Source organism: Palaemon carinicauda, chromosome 45 (assembly GCF_036898095.1).
Source record: "Palaemon carinicauda isolate YSFRI2023 chromosome 45, ASM3689809v2, whole genome shotgun sequence".
Lineage (NCBI taxonomy): Eukaryota > Metazoa > Arthropoda > Malacostraca > Decapoda > Palaemonidae > Palaemon > Palaemon carinicauda.
In genome coordinates, this window is record NC_090769.1 from 32,283,732 (window position 1) to 32,301,882 (window position 18,151).

Below are 18,151 nucleotides of genomic sequence, written 5' to 3' on the forward strand. Positions count from 1 at the left end.
CAAAAGTGCAGTGGGAAGTGGTAGTGCCAGTGCGGTGCCGAGTGCTAGTGTCAGTGCAGTGCCGAGTGCTAGTGTCAGTGTCAGTGTTGTGCGTGAGGGTACTTCTGTGCGTGCCAGTCGTCCTCACAGTCCGGGACCTCTTGCAAGCTCCCAAGCCCAGGGGAGAAGCAATGTCGAAGGGCAAAAGGGTTCGGCAGGCCTTGATCGGCGCACAGAAGTATCCTCGGTGGTTGCGGGCGTGTCTTACAGAGACCGTCACTCCCACCCGCAGACGATTGAGCCCTTATTTTCCTCGTCTGCAGAAGAAATATCGGGGAGAAAACGCTGGACTCAGGTCTCAAGACCTCTTAAACGTAAAGTCCAGACCTCAAGAGTTCAACAACCTGGATGCAGTCATTGGGTTAGCTCTGACTCTCCGCAGTCATCAGGTGACTGCACACCTCCACCTTCCTTAAGACAACCTCAACAATGGGAACAGGAGTCTTATGCCTTACATCCTCCTCTTCCTCTTGCGGTTAGACCATCGAGGCAACAACCTCTTGAGGTACGACAACCTCTTCCATCCATGAGGCAGCCGCCTCAGCTCTCGCTGCAGCGACCTCAACTTTCCTCAAGGCGAGAGCCTCAACTCTTGAGGCTAGCACCTCAAGAACCTCAACTCGTGAGACAGGAACTGCGTTCTGCGCAGCCGCTACCTCAACTCTCGCAGCTCACACCTCAAGAACCTCAACTCGTGAGACAGGAACCTGCTACTGCGCATCCACAACCCTTGCAGCAAGCGCAACTCTTGAGACAGGAAGCTCATGCTAGGAGTCAGCCACCTCAACGCATGCACCTACCTTCCTCTACTCTACTTGACCAGTCTTTGCAGCCTGAACCTCAGGTTTTAACCACACTTGCTCCTCAGACCGCCGCAGAACCTCCTTCTTCCCAACCTCTTGACTTTGTCGTTACCAGCCCTCATCCTCTTCAACAGAGACTTGAGGATGAAACCGCAAGTGTTTATGCACCCGCTTGTCAAGATTCTGCTGTTGAGCACACCGCTGTTACTTTACCTCTCGCTTCGCAACACTCTGGTGATGAGGTTTCTGAGGAGGAAGCTGCGCACCTAGATCCCTCTTCGGACGTGGAGGAACACAAGTCTTCTCCTCACTCCATTGACTTTCGCAAGGTCCTGGCTCTTTTCAGAGAGGTATACCCGGACCATTTTGTTTCTGCTACCCCCCGCTCTCCTCCATCTGAGTTTTCGCTGGGCATGCAACCTGTTAAGTCAGCCTATACTAAGCTCGTCTTTGCTAGATCCTCTAAGAGAGCTTTAAGAATGTTAGGGGATTGGTTGCAGTCCAAACAGCAACTAGGGAAGACTTCCTTTATGTTCCCACCTACTAAGCTGACTTCTAAGGCGGGCGTATGGTATGCCACAGGAGAGGAACCAGGCTTGGGAGTCCCTGCCTCTGCCCAGGCTGACTTCTCAAGTTTGGTCGACTCTCCTCGTAGATCAGCGATGAGGCGCTCTAAGGTCTGCTGGACCTTTTCCGACTTAGACCACTTCTTAAAGGGTATATTTCGTGCCTTTGAGATTTTCAATTTTCTCGACTGGTGCCTGGGGGCCTTGAGCAAGAAGACCACCCCTGCGGACAAGGACTCAGCCATGCTTATAATGTCCTGCATGGATAAAGCAATTCGGGATGGGTCCGGCGAGCTTGCATCAATGTTTGTTTCAGGAGTACTTAAGAAAAGGGAGCAACTTTGCACTTTTCTTTCTACTGGCATCACACCTTGTCAAAGGTCTCAACTCCTTTTTGCTCCGCTTTCTAAGTTCTTGTTCCCCGAAGAGCTTATCAAGGATTTGTCTGCGGCCCTTATTCAGAAGGACACTCATGACCTTGTGGCCTCTTCAGCTCGTAAGGCTAAGGTTGCTCCCTCAGTTCCCAGAACTTACCGCACCCCAGTGGCCGATACTCCTGCTACAAGGTTTATTCCGCCCTTTCGTGGCAGAGCCCCCAGCCGAGGAAGTACCCGTCCAGACTCTTCCAGGAGCAGGTCTAGGAAAGGTCCCAAGACTTCAAAAGGCAAACACTGACTCTCCTCCTCTCCAGACAGCAGTAGGAGCCAGACTCAAGACCTTCTGGCAAGCTTGGGAAAGAAGAGGTGCAGACGCCCAGTCTGTCAAGTGGCTAAGGGAGGGTTACAGGATACCATTCTGCCGCAAACCCCCTCTGACCACTTCTCCCATCAACCTCTCTCCCAACTACAAGGAAAAGGACAAGAGGCTAGCGTTACACCAGGAGGTGTCGCTCCTGTTACAGAAGAAGGCAGTGGTTATAGTCCGGGACCATCAATCCCCGGGCTTCTACAACCGTCTCTTTCTGGTGGCCAAGAAGACAGGAGTTTGGAGACCGGTGCTGGACGTCAGCGCGCTCAATGCTTATGTCACCAAGCAGACGTTCACTATGGAGACGACGAAGTCGGTCCTAGCAGCGGTCAGGCAGGAGGACTGGATGGTCTCGTTGGATCTGAAAGACGCTTACTTTCACGTTCCTATTCATCCAGACTCCCAACCTTTCCTGAGATTCGTTTTTGGAAAGGTTGTGTACCAATTCCAAGCCCTGTGTTTTGGCCTAAGCACAGCTCCTATGGTGTTTACGCATCTGATGAGGAATATTGCAAAATTCCTCCACTTATCGGACATCAGAGCCTCCCTTTATTTAGACGACTGGCTGTTAAGAGCCTCCACGAGTCGTCGCTGTCTGGAGAGTCTCAACTGGACTTTGGACTTGATCAAGGAACTGGGTCTATTAGTCAACTTAGAAAAGTCCCAGCTCATTCCCTCCCAATCCATCGTTTACCTGGGAATGGAGATTCGGAGTCAGGCTTTTCGGGCTTTTCCATCGGCCCCAAGGATAAGCCAAGCCCTAGAATGCATCCTGAGCATGCTGAAGAGGAACAGTTGCTCGGTGAGACAGTGGATGAGTCTAACAGGGACCCTGTCATCGTTAGCCCTGTTCGTCGAGTTAGGGAGACTCCACCTCCGCCCTCTCCAATTCCATCTAGCGGCTCATTGGGACAAGGATTTGACGCTCGAAGCAGTCTCTATTCCTGTCACCAAAGAGATGAAGACCACTCTCTTGTGGTGGAAGACCAACATCCTTCTCAAGGAGGGTCTATCGTTAGCGATTCAGACCCCCAATCTTCATCTCTTCTCGGACGCATCAGACTCGGGCTGGGGCCCGACCTTGAACGGACAGGAATGCTCGGGAACATGGAACAAGGAACAGGAAACGCTCCACATCAACTGCAAGGAGCTGCTGGCAGTTCATCTGGCCTTAATGAACTTCAAGTCCCTCCTGCTAGGCAAGGTGGTGGAGGTGAACTCCGACAACACCACAGCCTTGGCTTACATCTCCAAGCAGGGAGGGACCCATTCGAGGAAGCTGTACGAGATAGCAAGGGACCTCCTCATTTGGTCAAGAAGTCTAAATCTCACTCTAGTAACGAGATTCATTCAGGGCAACATGAACGTCTCAGCAGATCGCCTAAGCAGAAAGGATCAAGTCATCCCCACGGAATGGACCCTTCACAAGAGCGTGTGCAACAGACTTTGGACCTTGTGGGGTCAGCCTACGATAGATCTGTTCGCCACCTCCATGACCAAGAGGCTTCCTTTGTACTGTTCCCCAGTTCCAGACCCAGCAGCAGTTCACGTGGATGCTTTTCTGCTGAATTGGTCCCATCTCGACCTTTATGCATTCCCGCCGTTCAAGATCATCAACAGAGTCATTCAGAAGTTCGTCTCGCACGAAGGGACACGGCTGACGCTGGTTGCTCCCCTTTGGCCTGCAAGAGAATGGTTCACAGAGGTACTACAATGGCTGGTCGACGTTCCCAGGACTCTCCCTCTAAGAGTGGACCTTCTACGTCAACCTCACGTAGACAAGGTACACCCAAACCTCCACGCTCTTCGTCTGACTGCCTTCAGACTGTCGAAAGATTCGCTAGAGCTAGAGGCTTTTCGAAGGAGGCAGCCAGAGCGATTGCCAGAGCAAGGAGGGTATCCACTCGTAGAGTCTACCAATCCAAGTGGGAAGTCTTCCGAAGCTGGTGCAGAGCCAATGCAGTTTCCTCTACCAATACCTCTGTAACCCAAGTAGCTGACTTCCTATTACATCTAAGGAATGAGAGATCCCTTTCGGCTCCTACGATTAAAGGGTACAGAAGTATGTTGGCTTCAGTTCTCCGCCACAGAGGTTTGGACCTTTCTTCCAACAAGGACCTTCAAGACATCCTTAAATCCTTCGAGACTTCTAAAGAACGTCGTTTATCCACTCCAGGCTGGAATCTAGACATAGTCTTAAGGTTCCTTATGTCTCCTAGGTTCGAACCTCTCCAGTCAGCTTCCTTCAAAGACCTTACTCTCAAGACTCTTTTCCTCGTCTGCCTTGCAACAGCTAAAAGAGTTAGTGAGGTTCACGCCTTCAGCAAGAACATTGGGTTCACATCCGAATCTGCAACATGTTCTTTACAGCTCGGATTTTTAGCTAAGAATGAACTTCCTTCACGTCCTTGGCCTAGATCGTTTGAAATTCCTAGCCTTTCCAACATGGTGGGTAACGAGCTAGAAAGAGTTCTTTGCCCTGTCAGAGCTCTGAAATATTATCTTAATAGGTCAAAACCTATACGAGGACAGTCAGAAGCCTTATGGTGTACAATCAAGAAACCTTCGATGCCTATGTCCAAAAACGCAGTTTCGTATTATATAAGGCTTCTGATTAGAGAAGCCCATTCTCACATGAAGGATGAAGACCTTGCTTTGCTGAAGGTAAGGACCCACGAAGTAAGAGCCGTAGCCACTTCGATGGCCTTTAATCAGAACCGTTCTCTGCAGAGCATTATGGATGCAACTTATTGGAGGAGCAAGTCAGTGTTTGCATCATTTTATCTTAAAGATGTCCAGTCTCTTTACGAGAACTGCTACACCCTGGGACCATTCGTAGCAGCGAGTGCAGTAGTAGGTGAGGGCTCAGCCACTACATTCCCTTAATCCCATAACCTTTTTTAACCTTTCTCTTGAATGCTTTTATTGTTGTTTTTTGGGTTGTTACGGTAGGCTAAGAAGCCTTCCGCATCCTTTTTTGATTTGGCGGGTGGTCAATTCATTCTTGAGAAGCGCCTGGGTTAGAGGTTGTGTAGAGGTCCTTTAGTATGGGTTGCAGCCCTGTATACTTCAGCACCTTAGAGTTGTTCAGCCTCCTAAGAGGAACGCTGCGCTCAGTAAGGAAGACGAACTTATTAAAGGCAGAGTAATGGTTCAAGTCGACTTCCTTACCAGGTACTTATTATTTCATTGTTATTTTGAATAACTGATTATATGAAATACGGGATACTTAGCTATCTTATAGTCATGTACACTGGTTTTCACCCACCTCCCTGGGTGTGAATCAGCTACATGATTATCGGGTAAGTTTAATATTGAAAAATGTTATTTTCATTAGTAAAATAAATTTTTGAATATACTTACCCGATAATCATGATTTAATTGACCCACCCTTCCTCCCCATAGAGAACCAGTGGACCGAGGAAAAATTGAGGTGGTGTCAACAAGAAGTACTGCAGTACCTGGCCACAGGTGGCGCTGGTGAGTACACCCCCTTCTAGTATAGTGATCGCTGGCGTATCCCTTCCGTAGAATTCTGTCGGGCAACGGAGTTGACAGCTACATGATTATCGGGTAAGTATATTCAAAAATTTATTTTACTAATGAAAATAACATTATTTTTTATTTCAGACAAACTTACTATTTTAGCTCCTCATGCTAAGACTAAATTCTCAAATGCAAATAATTCATTACTTTACTCTATTTATGAACAGCTATTTTTTGTAGTTCAGTGATCTGGTTGAACTAATATGAAATTCAGTAATAGAAAATATCATATAGGGGAAGGCATTAGATATATGATCAGAGTGTGTCATTGCCATGGACATAGCCATAGTTTACCATGTTTGAAAAAAAAAAAAATCTTTAAAACTCTGTTTTATGTCAAATAGACGCCCCAAAGTGCTTGGCCTGTACTGTTTACTGAATAGGCCCATTGATGCCTCACACACTGCATTGCATACATTAAAGAGGTTGAAAAGTCGGTCATCAAATCAATAATACTCTATACTGTTATTGCCATCATTAGGAAGAATGTCCCAAGTATTGGTTAGTGCTGGTATTGGTATCAGTTATTTTTCTGGCATTGGTATCAGTATCGGTATAGAAAAAAAAAATTGAGTATCAGTATCGGCCTCCAAAGTGGTATCGGTACATCTCTAGTCCGCATGAACTTTGTAGCTGCTGCAGATGACATTCCTGTTCGCAGGAATCTTCTATTCTGATTGTAGGTAGTGGCCTCGGCTGCAGTGGGCTAAGTTCGCGAAGAAGAGGGAAAAGTTGAAAAAGGGATTCTTTGGAATTGGGTTTGGGTAAACCAAACTAATGCCCAAGAGCTTCTCAGGCTCTTCTCTCCCTTCTTTGGATTCAAAGGCCATTGTGCACTCTTCCTCTTCTCCCTTTGAGGTTACTGCCATCGGAGAAGGGAAGAGGAAGAAGGAGCCCTCTGCCCTCGGGGAGTCCTTTAAGTATGACAGTAGTCCTCCATGTAGCATAGGTATTACTGTACACACCTGTCTCTCGCCCAAAGCACTCCCGCTGATGTAACTGATGACGACCCTCGAAAGGACTTGGACATCTGTGTGCTTTAGCCATCCCACCTTTTCAGTGGAGAAGCTTCTAGAGGTATTACCTGCTTCGGGGGCTCAGAAGTCTTCCTGCCTGTGGAGGAGAGTAGTGGAGTGGCATCCCTAGATATGTTTCTTGATGTTGCCAAACCATCGTTTGTTGTTAAGGGCCTGTCTCCTGCTGATCTTCAATTGTGGTGAAGGAGATACATCGTCGCTTCCATTTACTTTCTTTGTCTGTTCCCGCTATTTCTTCCCCTGCTAAGGAGCTGTCCACCACCAGGAAGAAGAGTAAGAGATCACCGAAGCACAAGATGACTGAACTCAACAGAGGAAACATGGAGGTGTGAGGTTTAAAGGCCAAGGCACTTGCCTCAAGCAGTCATTGCTGCAAGGAAGTATCTATGAGCACTACTTGTCAGGACAACAAGCTATAGTACTCCAGTCCCTCTCCTGCCCAGGGATGCTTCCTGGAAGCTTCAGGATCTCTATGAGCTGGAACACCCAGATGAAGGAAGAAAACTGCTCCTAGGACCTCTGGTGCTTTTTGTACTGTGGACAATTTATGAACCCCTTCCCCACGCGTATTTGTAAAGCAGGCTGATTGTAAGAGACGTGTCTCATCTTCAGAGGAGTCAACCCCACAAGCATAGAAGACTCATAAAGACAAGGAGGACGATTACCCATGAGCACGAACACTGAAGCGTCAGAGATCCCTTGAGCACCAATGATTAGAAGGCTCACGAGCTGTTCCATGATCACTAGCTAAGTCTAAGATGAGACTGGATGAAGTCTCCATGCACATAAACAGCTAATTCAATGCTAGGAAAACGCGTTTTATGGGCACCCTTGCATTCATGAGATTTCTTGTCTGAGTTAAGAGAGGTACCTGGAAAGCGAAGCAATTTACACTGATGAGGATATGCGCACAAGTAGCAGCACACACTTGATCCCCATGAGCAAGGTTTCTCAGACCATGATCTCACACATATAAACACCATGCACACATTGGGTCCAGCAAGTTCTCCACTCGCATGATTGACATGCACACGATCACCACGCTTACGTTCTCCGTGATCATAATCTCTATGGGTGCTATCTCCAAGTGCACGATCGCCTCAAATGAGCACAATCACCAAATGGCTGAGAAAACTTCTCACTCTAGTAACAGGAAAGGATCAGGTTCTTGGAGAAGAAACGGTCTGATTCTCGATCGTGCTCCTCAACACACTCACAAACATTGGTTTGTGTGCATTTGCCTGTTAAGGCAAAAAGGAGGAGCGTACTCGCTCATCATCTTGCGAACTAAAGAGTGCAAAATCCAAGGAACCTCTTTCTCTAAAGGCAAAGGCTTCTTGCTCTAGTATTTCTCACTTGTTCTCTGCCTCTTTAATGGAAACATTGCTGTTTGGACTGCTCTTCTCCCATGAGTAACCTTCTCAGAGACAGAGCAAACCAGACCAAAAGCCTTCAGATATTGGTGATTGAGATTCATGTAAAGCTATGTCACCTGTCTCCTCCAAGCGCCAAAACCTAAGCCCAGCGCTAAGGCTCGCCCTTCGACCCAAGATTGTTTTTGTTTGAGAGATTCATCTCAAGGACGAAATTGATCAGTCACAGAAATTGCCTTGACACATGGAGATAGCTCTTCCAGGAAAGAGTCTCTCTCAAGTAGGTGGAAGGAGATGAGTTAGGCGACAGCTAGGATGAATTCTCTGGAGCAAAGTGGGTTTCTCGAGGAGAGGAATTTCTAGTTGGAGCCCTTCCAAGAGGAGGCACTCTGAATGATCTCATCACTTATTGTTGTGCTCCCCCTAATGCTCCTCTGAAATGAGGACACTATGTGTCTCCTCAATCTCATAGGGCAAGACAAAGAAGAGTAGTAAGGCTGCGGAGACTTCTTGAAAGTCTACGATCTCTACTTCTCCTTCGGAGTACAGACCAGGTTCAGTCCTCAGTTGGGATATGTTTCAATCTGGAGGAAGACAGGATCTTCTACCTATGTTCATCCTATTCATTTGAGGAGAGGAGACAAATCTCGTGCAAATAAGGATCTACCAACGGAGATGGAGAACCCGGTGTCAGAATTAACCTTCCTTAGAGTTTTCTCAATAGTCAGGGAGCTGAACAAACTTGGATAGGCAGCCTCAGAGCCAATCAATGGCAGGATGACAAAGTTTTATCAGTGCTTTGGTGCCTCTTGAACCTCCAGACCTTCCTTTGAGCTTCCATGGTCGGTTCTAGCGCAGGATGCACTGGTTTGAATAAATTTCAGGTCAAAGGATGTAAGAATTCACTTTGATTGAGTAGATCAATGAAGACTCTCCCTCTAGTACTCTCAACAGCTGAGGCTTTACACCCTGGAGGAGGCCATCCTAACGCCCCTTCTGATATAGTTGAAGGTGATAGCCCTGAGGACAGTGGACAGACTGAAGTACAAGAGTTCTTTTTCAGCCACTGAATCCACAGCTTCAAGGGATTTATCAAATCTCGAGATGAAAAAAAAAATTCAGTGATCTCGAACTCTCGGGGCCTAAGGCAGTGACTTTCTTGGCTCATCACTCAGCCAATAAGTGGGCAAACTGGGTGTTGAAGAGGAGAGATGCATTACCTTCACATTTCTTCCATCAGATAGGATAGGAGGCTGCACTCTCCCTTAGGAATGTGCCGATCGTGGATGTCTTGACTCTTCCTGGCGGAAGAGATTGAGAAGAATGTTGAGAAGTGGAGGAATGAGAGTTACGACTCCCTCATCTAGAGGGCAATAACCTTTAAGGGCCAAGTCTGTTCCAGATTATCTGCTCAGAGAACTACCACTTCTTAACCAAGCATAGCAGTCTTGAAGAAGGCAACGGTGAAGCGCAGATCAAGATCTGTGGCTTTAGGGCCCTCTACCTTGAGAAAGGTCAAGTCAGGAAAGGAGGCAGAGATTATTGAGATCGGCATTCCTCTACTCCAGCTGCTGTGAGTAGAGAATGCTTTTCAAGCCATTGGGCAACATGGCAGTGATACGGCACGGAGAGTTTTGTAGTAAAGCCCTCCTTCCATTCATCATCTCTCCCTCTCCCCTCACTCAATCTCCGATAACATTCCAATCGTACCATCTTTAATCACCGAAAGTGAAGGTAATAATGGAGAACGAGGTGCTTGAAATCATCCAAAACGGGTTCCCTTGTTTTTATAGGTAATGGGTGGATGGAGACAGATCAGCCATTTCTATATGATATAAAGTCCTATTATATAAAAATATTTTTTATGAATACTGTATTTTTAAGAGTTATCTTTCATTTTTGAAAACATTCCATGTTTAATTGCTTGCATTGGAATATATTTTGTATACATTAAAATGTTCAAGCCTCCTTCAACATAATGCAATAAATCAGTTCATATCCGTTATAGTTTGACCATATCAAAGGGGAGAAAAAATTCTCTGACTGCATGTAAACTTTGCTCTCAGCCAAAAGCCTGACAGTAAGTGTGTCACTCTCAGTATCATGAGAGGTTTAAAGGACTTAGGAATGTATAGTTTGGATAAATACAAGTTATCAGAATTTGTGATTTTTATCTGTTATATTGTAGATTACATTACTATGTACAGTACTTGAGAAAGCAAAATAATTTATCTAAAATTTTCACCATTTATCAATTTTAAATATTAAACTTAGCCGGTGAATATATAATAGCTGACGTCTCCGACGGCTCGACAGATTCCCAAAAACTCGCGAGCGATCGCCATGAAGGTAGCGGGTGTGCCCACCAGCGCCAACTATCGGCCAGATACCGCATATACATGTAAACAGCTCCAGTTCTTCTCTGTCGGTTTCATCGACAAGTCGATTCCACTCGCTTTATGACCTCGTGTTTTCTACCGAATTGGTGAAGTACTTGGTTTTGGTTTTATTGCTTTCGCCGTGTTGGATTATTCAATACTATCCTCAAAAGAAATGCTTTTGAAAGGAGAGTAAAAGTGTTTTGCCCTTGCTTTTTTATCTCTGGTTTTTTTCCATTGAGTAAAGATGGCCGACCCTTCCCTCAGTGTACGGAAGTGTGTTTTAGGCTTTTAGTAATTATTTTATCACGTTAAAAATTATTGTTGATAATTATAGATTTTCCTCTATATATTTTATATCTCACCCGCCTTTATTAGGCCTCTTCGATTAGCTTTCCATTTATACTAAACATCAAGATAAATTTTATGTTTTTGTTTATATGCGGCCTTTACCTCCGAGATGTAGGCGGTCCTAACTTGGAAACCGAAGTTAAACAACGTTGAGCCCATTCAACTTTTATTTTCGTTAAGTTTAAATCATTTGCTCTGTAAGAGTTATGAAATGAATATTTTTTAGAAAATATTTTAAGAAAGATATTCTTTGAATAGTCTTCGTGCTGTTTTTTTTTTCAAAGATGAACTAACGTTTGGTTTATTTATGCTACGCAGTTTGCGCTCTATCGTTACGATAGAGAAAGAGAGAATCACGGTTTCACTTTGCAGAAAGAGTAAATCGATTCTGACGTTTTGTTCATTCTTCTTTCAAACTAAAGTGTTTTAAATACTAATTTAAAGGAACTTGTTAATTTTCATTTTCTTAGTCCTTTCAGTTTTTTCCTTTGGTCAAATAACCTGTTTATTGACGAAGGGTGAGTGGGCTTTTCTCTTGTATATGACAAGAGAGAGAGAGAGAGAGAGACGGAGAGAGAGGAAGAGAGAACGATCCGATCTTTATTCTCGTCCCAACGGAGTTTAGGAGCGAGTAACGTTGTTCTCGATTCAGTTTACTCTCGTCCCAAGTCTCTGTACGGGGAGAAAGGATAAAACGTTTTTAGTTTTTATTCTCGTCCCAAGGCACTGTACGGTGAGAGATTGAAAACGTAGTCTTTAATGAACTAGTGTTTAGTCTCCTCCCCAGTCACTGATCCTTTTTAACTTTATATATTTCCGTTTTATTCGATATATATGTTTACTGATTTTTGCATGTACTAATGTGCTTACATTATACGACTCATTTCGCAATTATAACCTTTTGATGTAAGGGAGAATTGCGTGCTTCAGGTAGAAATCAGTTTTATTCATGCCTAATGTGAAATTATTGAAAAATACGATATCAGTGAAGTAAGTGCAAAAAAGACAGAAAATCGTAGTGATAAAGTGATAAGTGCGCAAAGTGTTTTTAGTGTTGCGATCGAGGGTTCGTCTGTTCGTGCTTGTCGTTCACCTAGTCTGAGACCTCTTGCAAGCTCCCATGCACCAGGGAGAAGTAATGTTGTAGGACTTATGGGGACGAAAGGCTCTAACCAACGAACAGACGTTCCCTCTATGGTTTCGGGCGTGTCTCGTCAAGACCGCCCCTACCATAAGACGACCGAGGCGGTTTTCTCCTCGTCATCCGAAGGCTTCTCGCGAAAGAAACCTTGGAGCAAAGTTTCTAGACCCTTAAAGCGGAAGTCAGTCCCTTCAGGACAAGTCCAGCGTCCTGGCTGTAGCCATTGGGACAGCTCTGACCCTGTGCAGTCATCGGAAGACTGCTCGCCGCCTAAACGAAAGCGTAACACGGGCTCCGAGAGTCTCAGTAAAGGCAATGTTTTGCCGTCACAGACGTTACCATCGTCTCGGCCCGTACCGACTCCCGTTGATCCTAAATGGGTTGTCCTGCAGGATATGCAGAATAAGCTTGCCTCCCTTATGGAGGAGTATACCGTTGAGCAGGTTCACGATGATCCTCGCCGTTACGCTGATCGAGATCCTGGCCTTCAGCCGCCCAAACGAGCCTTTACTCGTCCTGTTGACGTTACAAAGTCACGTCAGTCACGTGACTTGGAGCCTCACTCGATGCAGTCCCGTGTTGACTTTCAGCCGCTTGTTGACGTTCAGCCGCCACCGCATGCTCTTGTTGACGTTCAGGACGTTCGCCAACCAGCTCAGTTGCCTTGTTTTGACGTTGAGCGTCAAGCACAGCAGTCAAGGGTTGTTTTGACTGCTCAATCTAGGCAGTCAAGGCAGTCTCGACTTGACGTCGAGCGTCCTCCCGCTCCTGTTGCTGTTGCTGGTCAGTCCTTTAAGCAGTTACATGACGTAGCGTCCTTGACTGCTACTGATGCTCCTTTGCGTGTGGACTTTGCTTGTCAAGTATTGCCACCACGGCAGGTCTCTTCCTTGCTTGAGACTCATCAATTGTCGGACGAGGTTCCTTCAGATGAGGATGTTGCTGATCCCCTGCCTACTGATAATCCTTTGGACGTTTTATCAGACGTGGAAGAGCCTAAGGCTGCGCAACCTTCCATGGATTTTAAGAAAATCATGATGGTTTTTAAGGATCTTTGTCTGGACCATTTTGTAACTGCTGCTCCTCGTTCGCCTTCGTCAGAGATTACACTAGGCGTAGCTACTTCGAAGCCGTTGTTTTCTAGGCTAGTGCTCTCTCGCTCTTCTAAGAAAGCTTTACGTTTGCTAGGCGACTGGTTGATCACCATGAGGAGTTTGGGGGAGACAGCCTTTGCTTTCCCTCCTTTTAAACTGGCTTATAGAGCGAGCGTCTGGTATGACACGGGAGAAGTTCTCGGCTTGGGAGTTCCTGCCTCTGCCCAGAGAGACTTCTCAAGCCTCATAGACTCTCCCCGGCGCCTGGCCATGAGACGCTCCAAGATTTTATGGTCGGCTTCAAAGCTAGACCATCTTCTGTTAGGAGTTTTTTCGAGCGTTTGAAGTTTTGCTGTACAATTATGTCATGCATGAACAAGGCTATCAGGGATGGCTCCAATGATCTGACAGCCACGTTCTCTGCAGGAACAAGACTATCAGGGATGGCTCCAATGATCTGGCAGCCACGTTCACTGCAGAAGTACTTAAGATGTAAGTGCGCTCAATGTGTTCATTGTCAAGACAAACTTCACGATGAAGACTACCAAATCTGTCTTGACAGCATTAAGGGAAGGCGACTGGATGGTCTCTCTCGACCTTCAGGATGCATACTTCCACATCCCGATTCATCCAAACTTTCAACTACATCTGAGGTTTGTGGACGGGAAAGTAATGTACCACTGTCGAGCACTGTACTCCGACCTCATTCCTGCTCCTCTTGTTTTTACAAGGCCCTTGCAAAATGTAGCAAGCTTTCTACATTTTTTGAGGATTCAGAGCCTCCCTTTATTTTGACGACTGGCTAATCAGGGCGTCGTCATTATATCGCTGTCTGGAGAGCCTCTAATGGACATTAGACCTAACCAAGGAGCTAGGTCTCATAGTGAACGTAGAGAAGTCGTAACTTACAGTACCCCATCCCAGACTATTCTTTATTTGGGAATGGAGATACAGTGTCTGATTTTTCGACCCTTTTCGTCTCCCGCAAGAATGGAACAAGCTCTGTTAAAAGTCCTTCACTTGCAAGAGAAAAACAGTTGCTCTGTAAGAGTTTGAACTAGCCTCGTGGGAACTCTTTCATCGCTGGAGTAGTTTATCTCTCTGGGGAGACTCAACCTATGCCCTTTCCCATTTCACCTAAAACATTGGAACAAGGAGAAGGGCTTAGTGAGTATCTCTTTCCCAATCTCCAACTCAGTCTAGACATGTCTGACTTGGTGGGAGTGCAACATCAGACTTCGAGAAGGTCTTTCTCTTGCGATCAAGAACCCAAACCATGTGTTGTTTTCAGATGCATCGGATTTGGGTTAGGGAGCTCCACTGGACAGTCTGGAAGGCTCGGGTCTTTGATCCACGGATCAGAAGGAACTCCATTTAAGGCATGTAACATCTCTCTTTTGGCGAGATTTGTGCAAGGAAAATGAATGTCTTGGCGGACGGCCTCAGCAGAAGAGGACAAGTCATCTCCATGGAGTGGACGTTGCATAAGACTGGGTGCGAGAAGCTATGGATGACATGGGGTCAACCCACCATAGATCTTTTTGCGACTCTCTCTGACAAAGAGGCTCTCGACTTACTGCGTTCCAGTTCCAGATCCAGAGGCAGCCCACATAGACGCTTTCCTGCTGGACTGGTCTCACCTGGACGTTTATGCCTTTCCTCCTTTCAAGATCCTAGACAAGGTGCTGCAGAAGTTCACCTCTCACGAAGGGACCAGGTTGACATTGGTTGCTCCACTCTGGCCCGCGAGAGAGTGGTTCACAGAGGTACTTCAATGGCTGGTAGACGTTCCAAGGAGTCTACCTTTAAGGATGGATCTCTTACGGCAGCCCCACGTAAGGGATCTTCATCAAAGCCTCCCCGCGCTTCGTCTGACTGCCTTCAGACTATCGAAAGACTCTCAAGAGCTCGAGGATTTTCGAAGGAGGCAGCCAGAGCGATTGCGAGAGCTAGGAGAGCTTCTACCATCAAAGTATACCAGTCGAAGTGGGAAGTCTTTAGAGACTGGTGCAAGTCATCATCTATTTCCTCTTCCAGTACCTCTGTAGCCCAAATCGCAGACTTTCTCCTACATCTGAGAAATGTTCGCTCCCTCTCAGCGCCCACTATTAAGGGCTACAGGAGCATGTTGGCGTCTGTATTCAGACATAGAGGCTTAGATCTTTCCAATAATAAAGATCTCCAAGATCTCCTTAAGTCTTTCGAGACCTCTAAGGAGCGTCGTATGGCAAATCCTGGATGGAACTTAGACGTGGTCCTAAGGTTCCTAATGTCCGACAGGTTTGAGCCATTACATTCAGCCTCCCTGAAGGATTTCACCCTCAAGACGCTTTTCTTAGTGTGCTTGGCTTCGGCTAAAAGGGTCAGTGAGATCCATGCCTTCAGTAGGAACATCGGCTTTTTTACAGATAAAGCCACATGTTCACTTCAGCTTGGTTTTCTTGGCCAAATATGAACTGCCTTCTCGTCCTTGGCCTAAGTCATTTGATATACCTTGCCTGTCAGAGATCGTAGGCAACGAGCTTGAAAGAGTGCTGTGTCCAGTTAGAGCTCTGAAGTTTTATTTAGCTCGGACTAAATCCTTACGAGGTGGATCTGAGGCTTTGTGGTGCTCATTTAAGAAGCCTTCATTGCCTATGTCAAAGAATGCTTTGTCGTATTTTATTAGATTTTTAATCCGAGAGGCCTATTCTCACTTGAGTGAAAAAGACCGTTGCTTGCTTAAGGTTAAGATGCACGAAGTAAGAGCTATAGCAACTTCCGTGGCCTTTAAGCAAAACAGATCTCTGCGAAGTATTATGGACGCGACCTTTTGGAGAAGCAAGTCGGTATTCGCGTCATTTTACTTAAAAGATGTCCAGACTCTTTATGAGGACTGCTACACACTGGGTCCATTCGTTGCAGCGAGTGCAGTAGTGGGTAAGGGTTCTACCACTACATTCCCTTAATTCCAATATCCTTTTAATCTTCTCTTGAAATGTTTTTAGTTGGGTTGTACGGAAGGCTAAGAAGCCTTTCGCATCCTTTTTGATTTGGCGGGTGGTCAAATGTCATTTCTTGAGAGCGCCCAGATTAAGGGTTTTGATGAGGTCCTGTTGTATGGGTTGTCGCCCTGGATACTTCAGCTCCTGGGAGTCTTTCAGCATCCTGAGAGGATGGCTGGGCTTCGTGAGGAAAGCGGACTAACAAGGCAGAGTAATCGTTAGAATCAGCTTTCTTACCAGGTACCTATATTTATTTGGGTTTTGTTATGATATAACTGTCAAAAACTCTAAGCATATACGCCGTAAACTGTATTAATACTGGTCTCTACCCATCACCATGGGTGTGAATCAGCTATTATGTATTCACTGGCTAAGTTTAATATTTAAAAATGATATTTTGATTATAAAATAAATTTTTGAATATACTTACCCGGTGAATATATAAATTAAAGGCCCCCCCTTCCTCCCCGATAGAGACCCAGCGGGATGAGAAGAACTGGAGTTGTTTACATGTATATGCGGTATCTGGCCGATAGTTGGCGCTGGTGGGCACACCCGCTACCTTCATGGCGATCGCTCGCGAGTTTTTGGGAATCTGTCGAGCCGTCGGAGACGTCAGCTATTATATATTCACCGGGTAAGTATATTCAAAAATTTATTTTATAATCAAAATATCATTTTTCAGAATGGTTATGCCTAGTGCAATTGGTAATGGTCCTTACTTTATTGTATCTGAGGCCATATCATCTGTAGCCTCAGTGTGGAAGAAAGGAAAAGCTTATTTTCTAACTGGAACTGTTTGTTTTGGCATTGTTAAAGCTATCTTTTATTATAAGAAGCAATGCCAAAGGTGAGTTTCCTATGTTCTTTTATGAGTCTCTTGTTTTTCTAAGTTAACAAAATAACGAAAGCTAGCTATTCTCGTTGTACAGGAGAATAAGATGCTCTATTTTTTCTTATTATTACAGAAATAGAAATAAATGGATAGTTAATCCAATAAAAAAATTAAAAAAGAAACTAAATAAGGAGATTAAGAGTAAAAAAGTGCTTTGTTCCGTAACCGAAATACAAACCACGCTATTTACATTGGGTTTACTTTCGGCGTAGCTGAAATTGACGAGCCAATAGATTTTAACGAGGGTTAACTACCCCCACGCTAGTTAGCGGGGGTAGGGGAAGGGATAGCTTGCTACCCCTCCCCCCCACACACCGGTGATATTTGCTTCACTTCACTTTTGGCTTGGACGATGTGCAGACGTGTCTGTCTATCGTCCTCGTTGTTGACAGCCTTAATCTTTTTTCTTTGCTTTTCCTCAGCTGTGTGTTTGGAAGTTGGCCTCACCCTTTGGTATTCATCATGCGCAAGTGCCCTGGGATCGCCGGCCGCCCTTGCGGTACCTTCATGTCGGCGGTGGATACCGATCCTCACACCCTTTGCCCGCAGTGTCGAGGCCGACGGTGTGATAGGGAAAATACGTGCAGTGAGTGTAGGGAGGGGTCTGCCTCCCAGTGGGAGAGGTTTGCCCGCCGGCGTAAGAAGAAGTCCAAGAGAGACCGTTCTCCTTCTGGGGTTGCCCTGAAGGAGGATGGCTCTAGGGACTCTTCTTCCGCCGCCCAAACCTCCTCTGAAGCTCCTTGTCCGGCCTCTGGTGAGAGGCCTCCGAGTGGTAGCGCAGACCCTTGTTCTGTTTCCCGACCTCGGGGTGCGGGAGAGGGCGTCGCCTCCCATAGCGGGGCGGTTCCCCTGTTTGACCTTATCCAGTTGGGGGCCGCTGTCAAGCAGACGCCGTTGATAGCAGAGGTAGATTCTCTGTCTATCGTCGACGTTGTGGTGGCAGAGGCTTCCGACGGGTCTAGTCAAACCTCTGCGGCTCCTGACGTTGCTGAAGGCTCTCCTCCCCCTTCCAAACATCCTTCGAAGGGGGAAGGGGGTCCCATGGTCTCTCCTGCGGCTACGTCTCTCCTCGGGGGAGCGCTTTGACTGAGACTCCTCTTCGGAGGACTGACGATCCCGATGACCTCCCTCGTGGCCGTAAGGCTCGTCGACCTCTTCGTCGCAGGGGCCTCCCGTCTCCCTATAAGGGTGTCAAGA

The 18,151-nt window shown here is 46.2% G+C and overlaps 1 protein-coding gene across 1 annotated transcript in view; it reads left to right on the forward strand.

Annotated features, from left to right (window-relative positions):
- LOC137634804 (failed axon connections homolog) overlaps nucleotides 1–18,151 on the forward strand; it is a 92,006-nt gene that overhangs the window by 4,065 nt on the left and 69,790 nt on the right. The window contains exon 2 of the mRNA XM_068367352.1: nucleotides 16,745–16,909. Within this exon, the coding sequence (XP_068223453.1) occupies nucleotides 16,746–16,909 (164 nt within the window). The 5' untranslated portion in view covers nucleotide 16,745. The remainder of the gene's footprint in view (nucleotides 1–16,744; nucleotides 16,910–18,151) is intronic.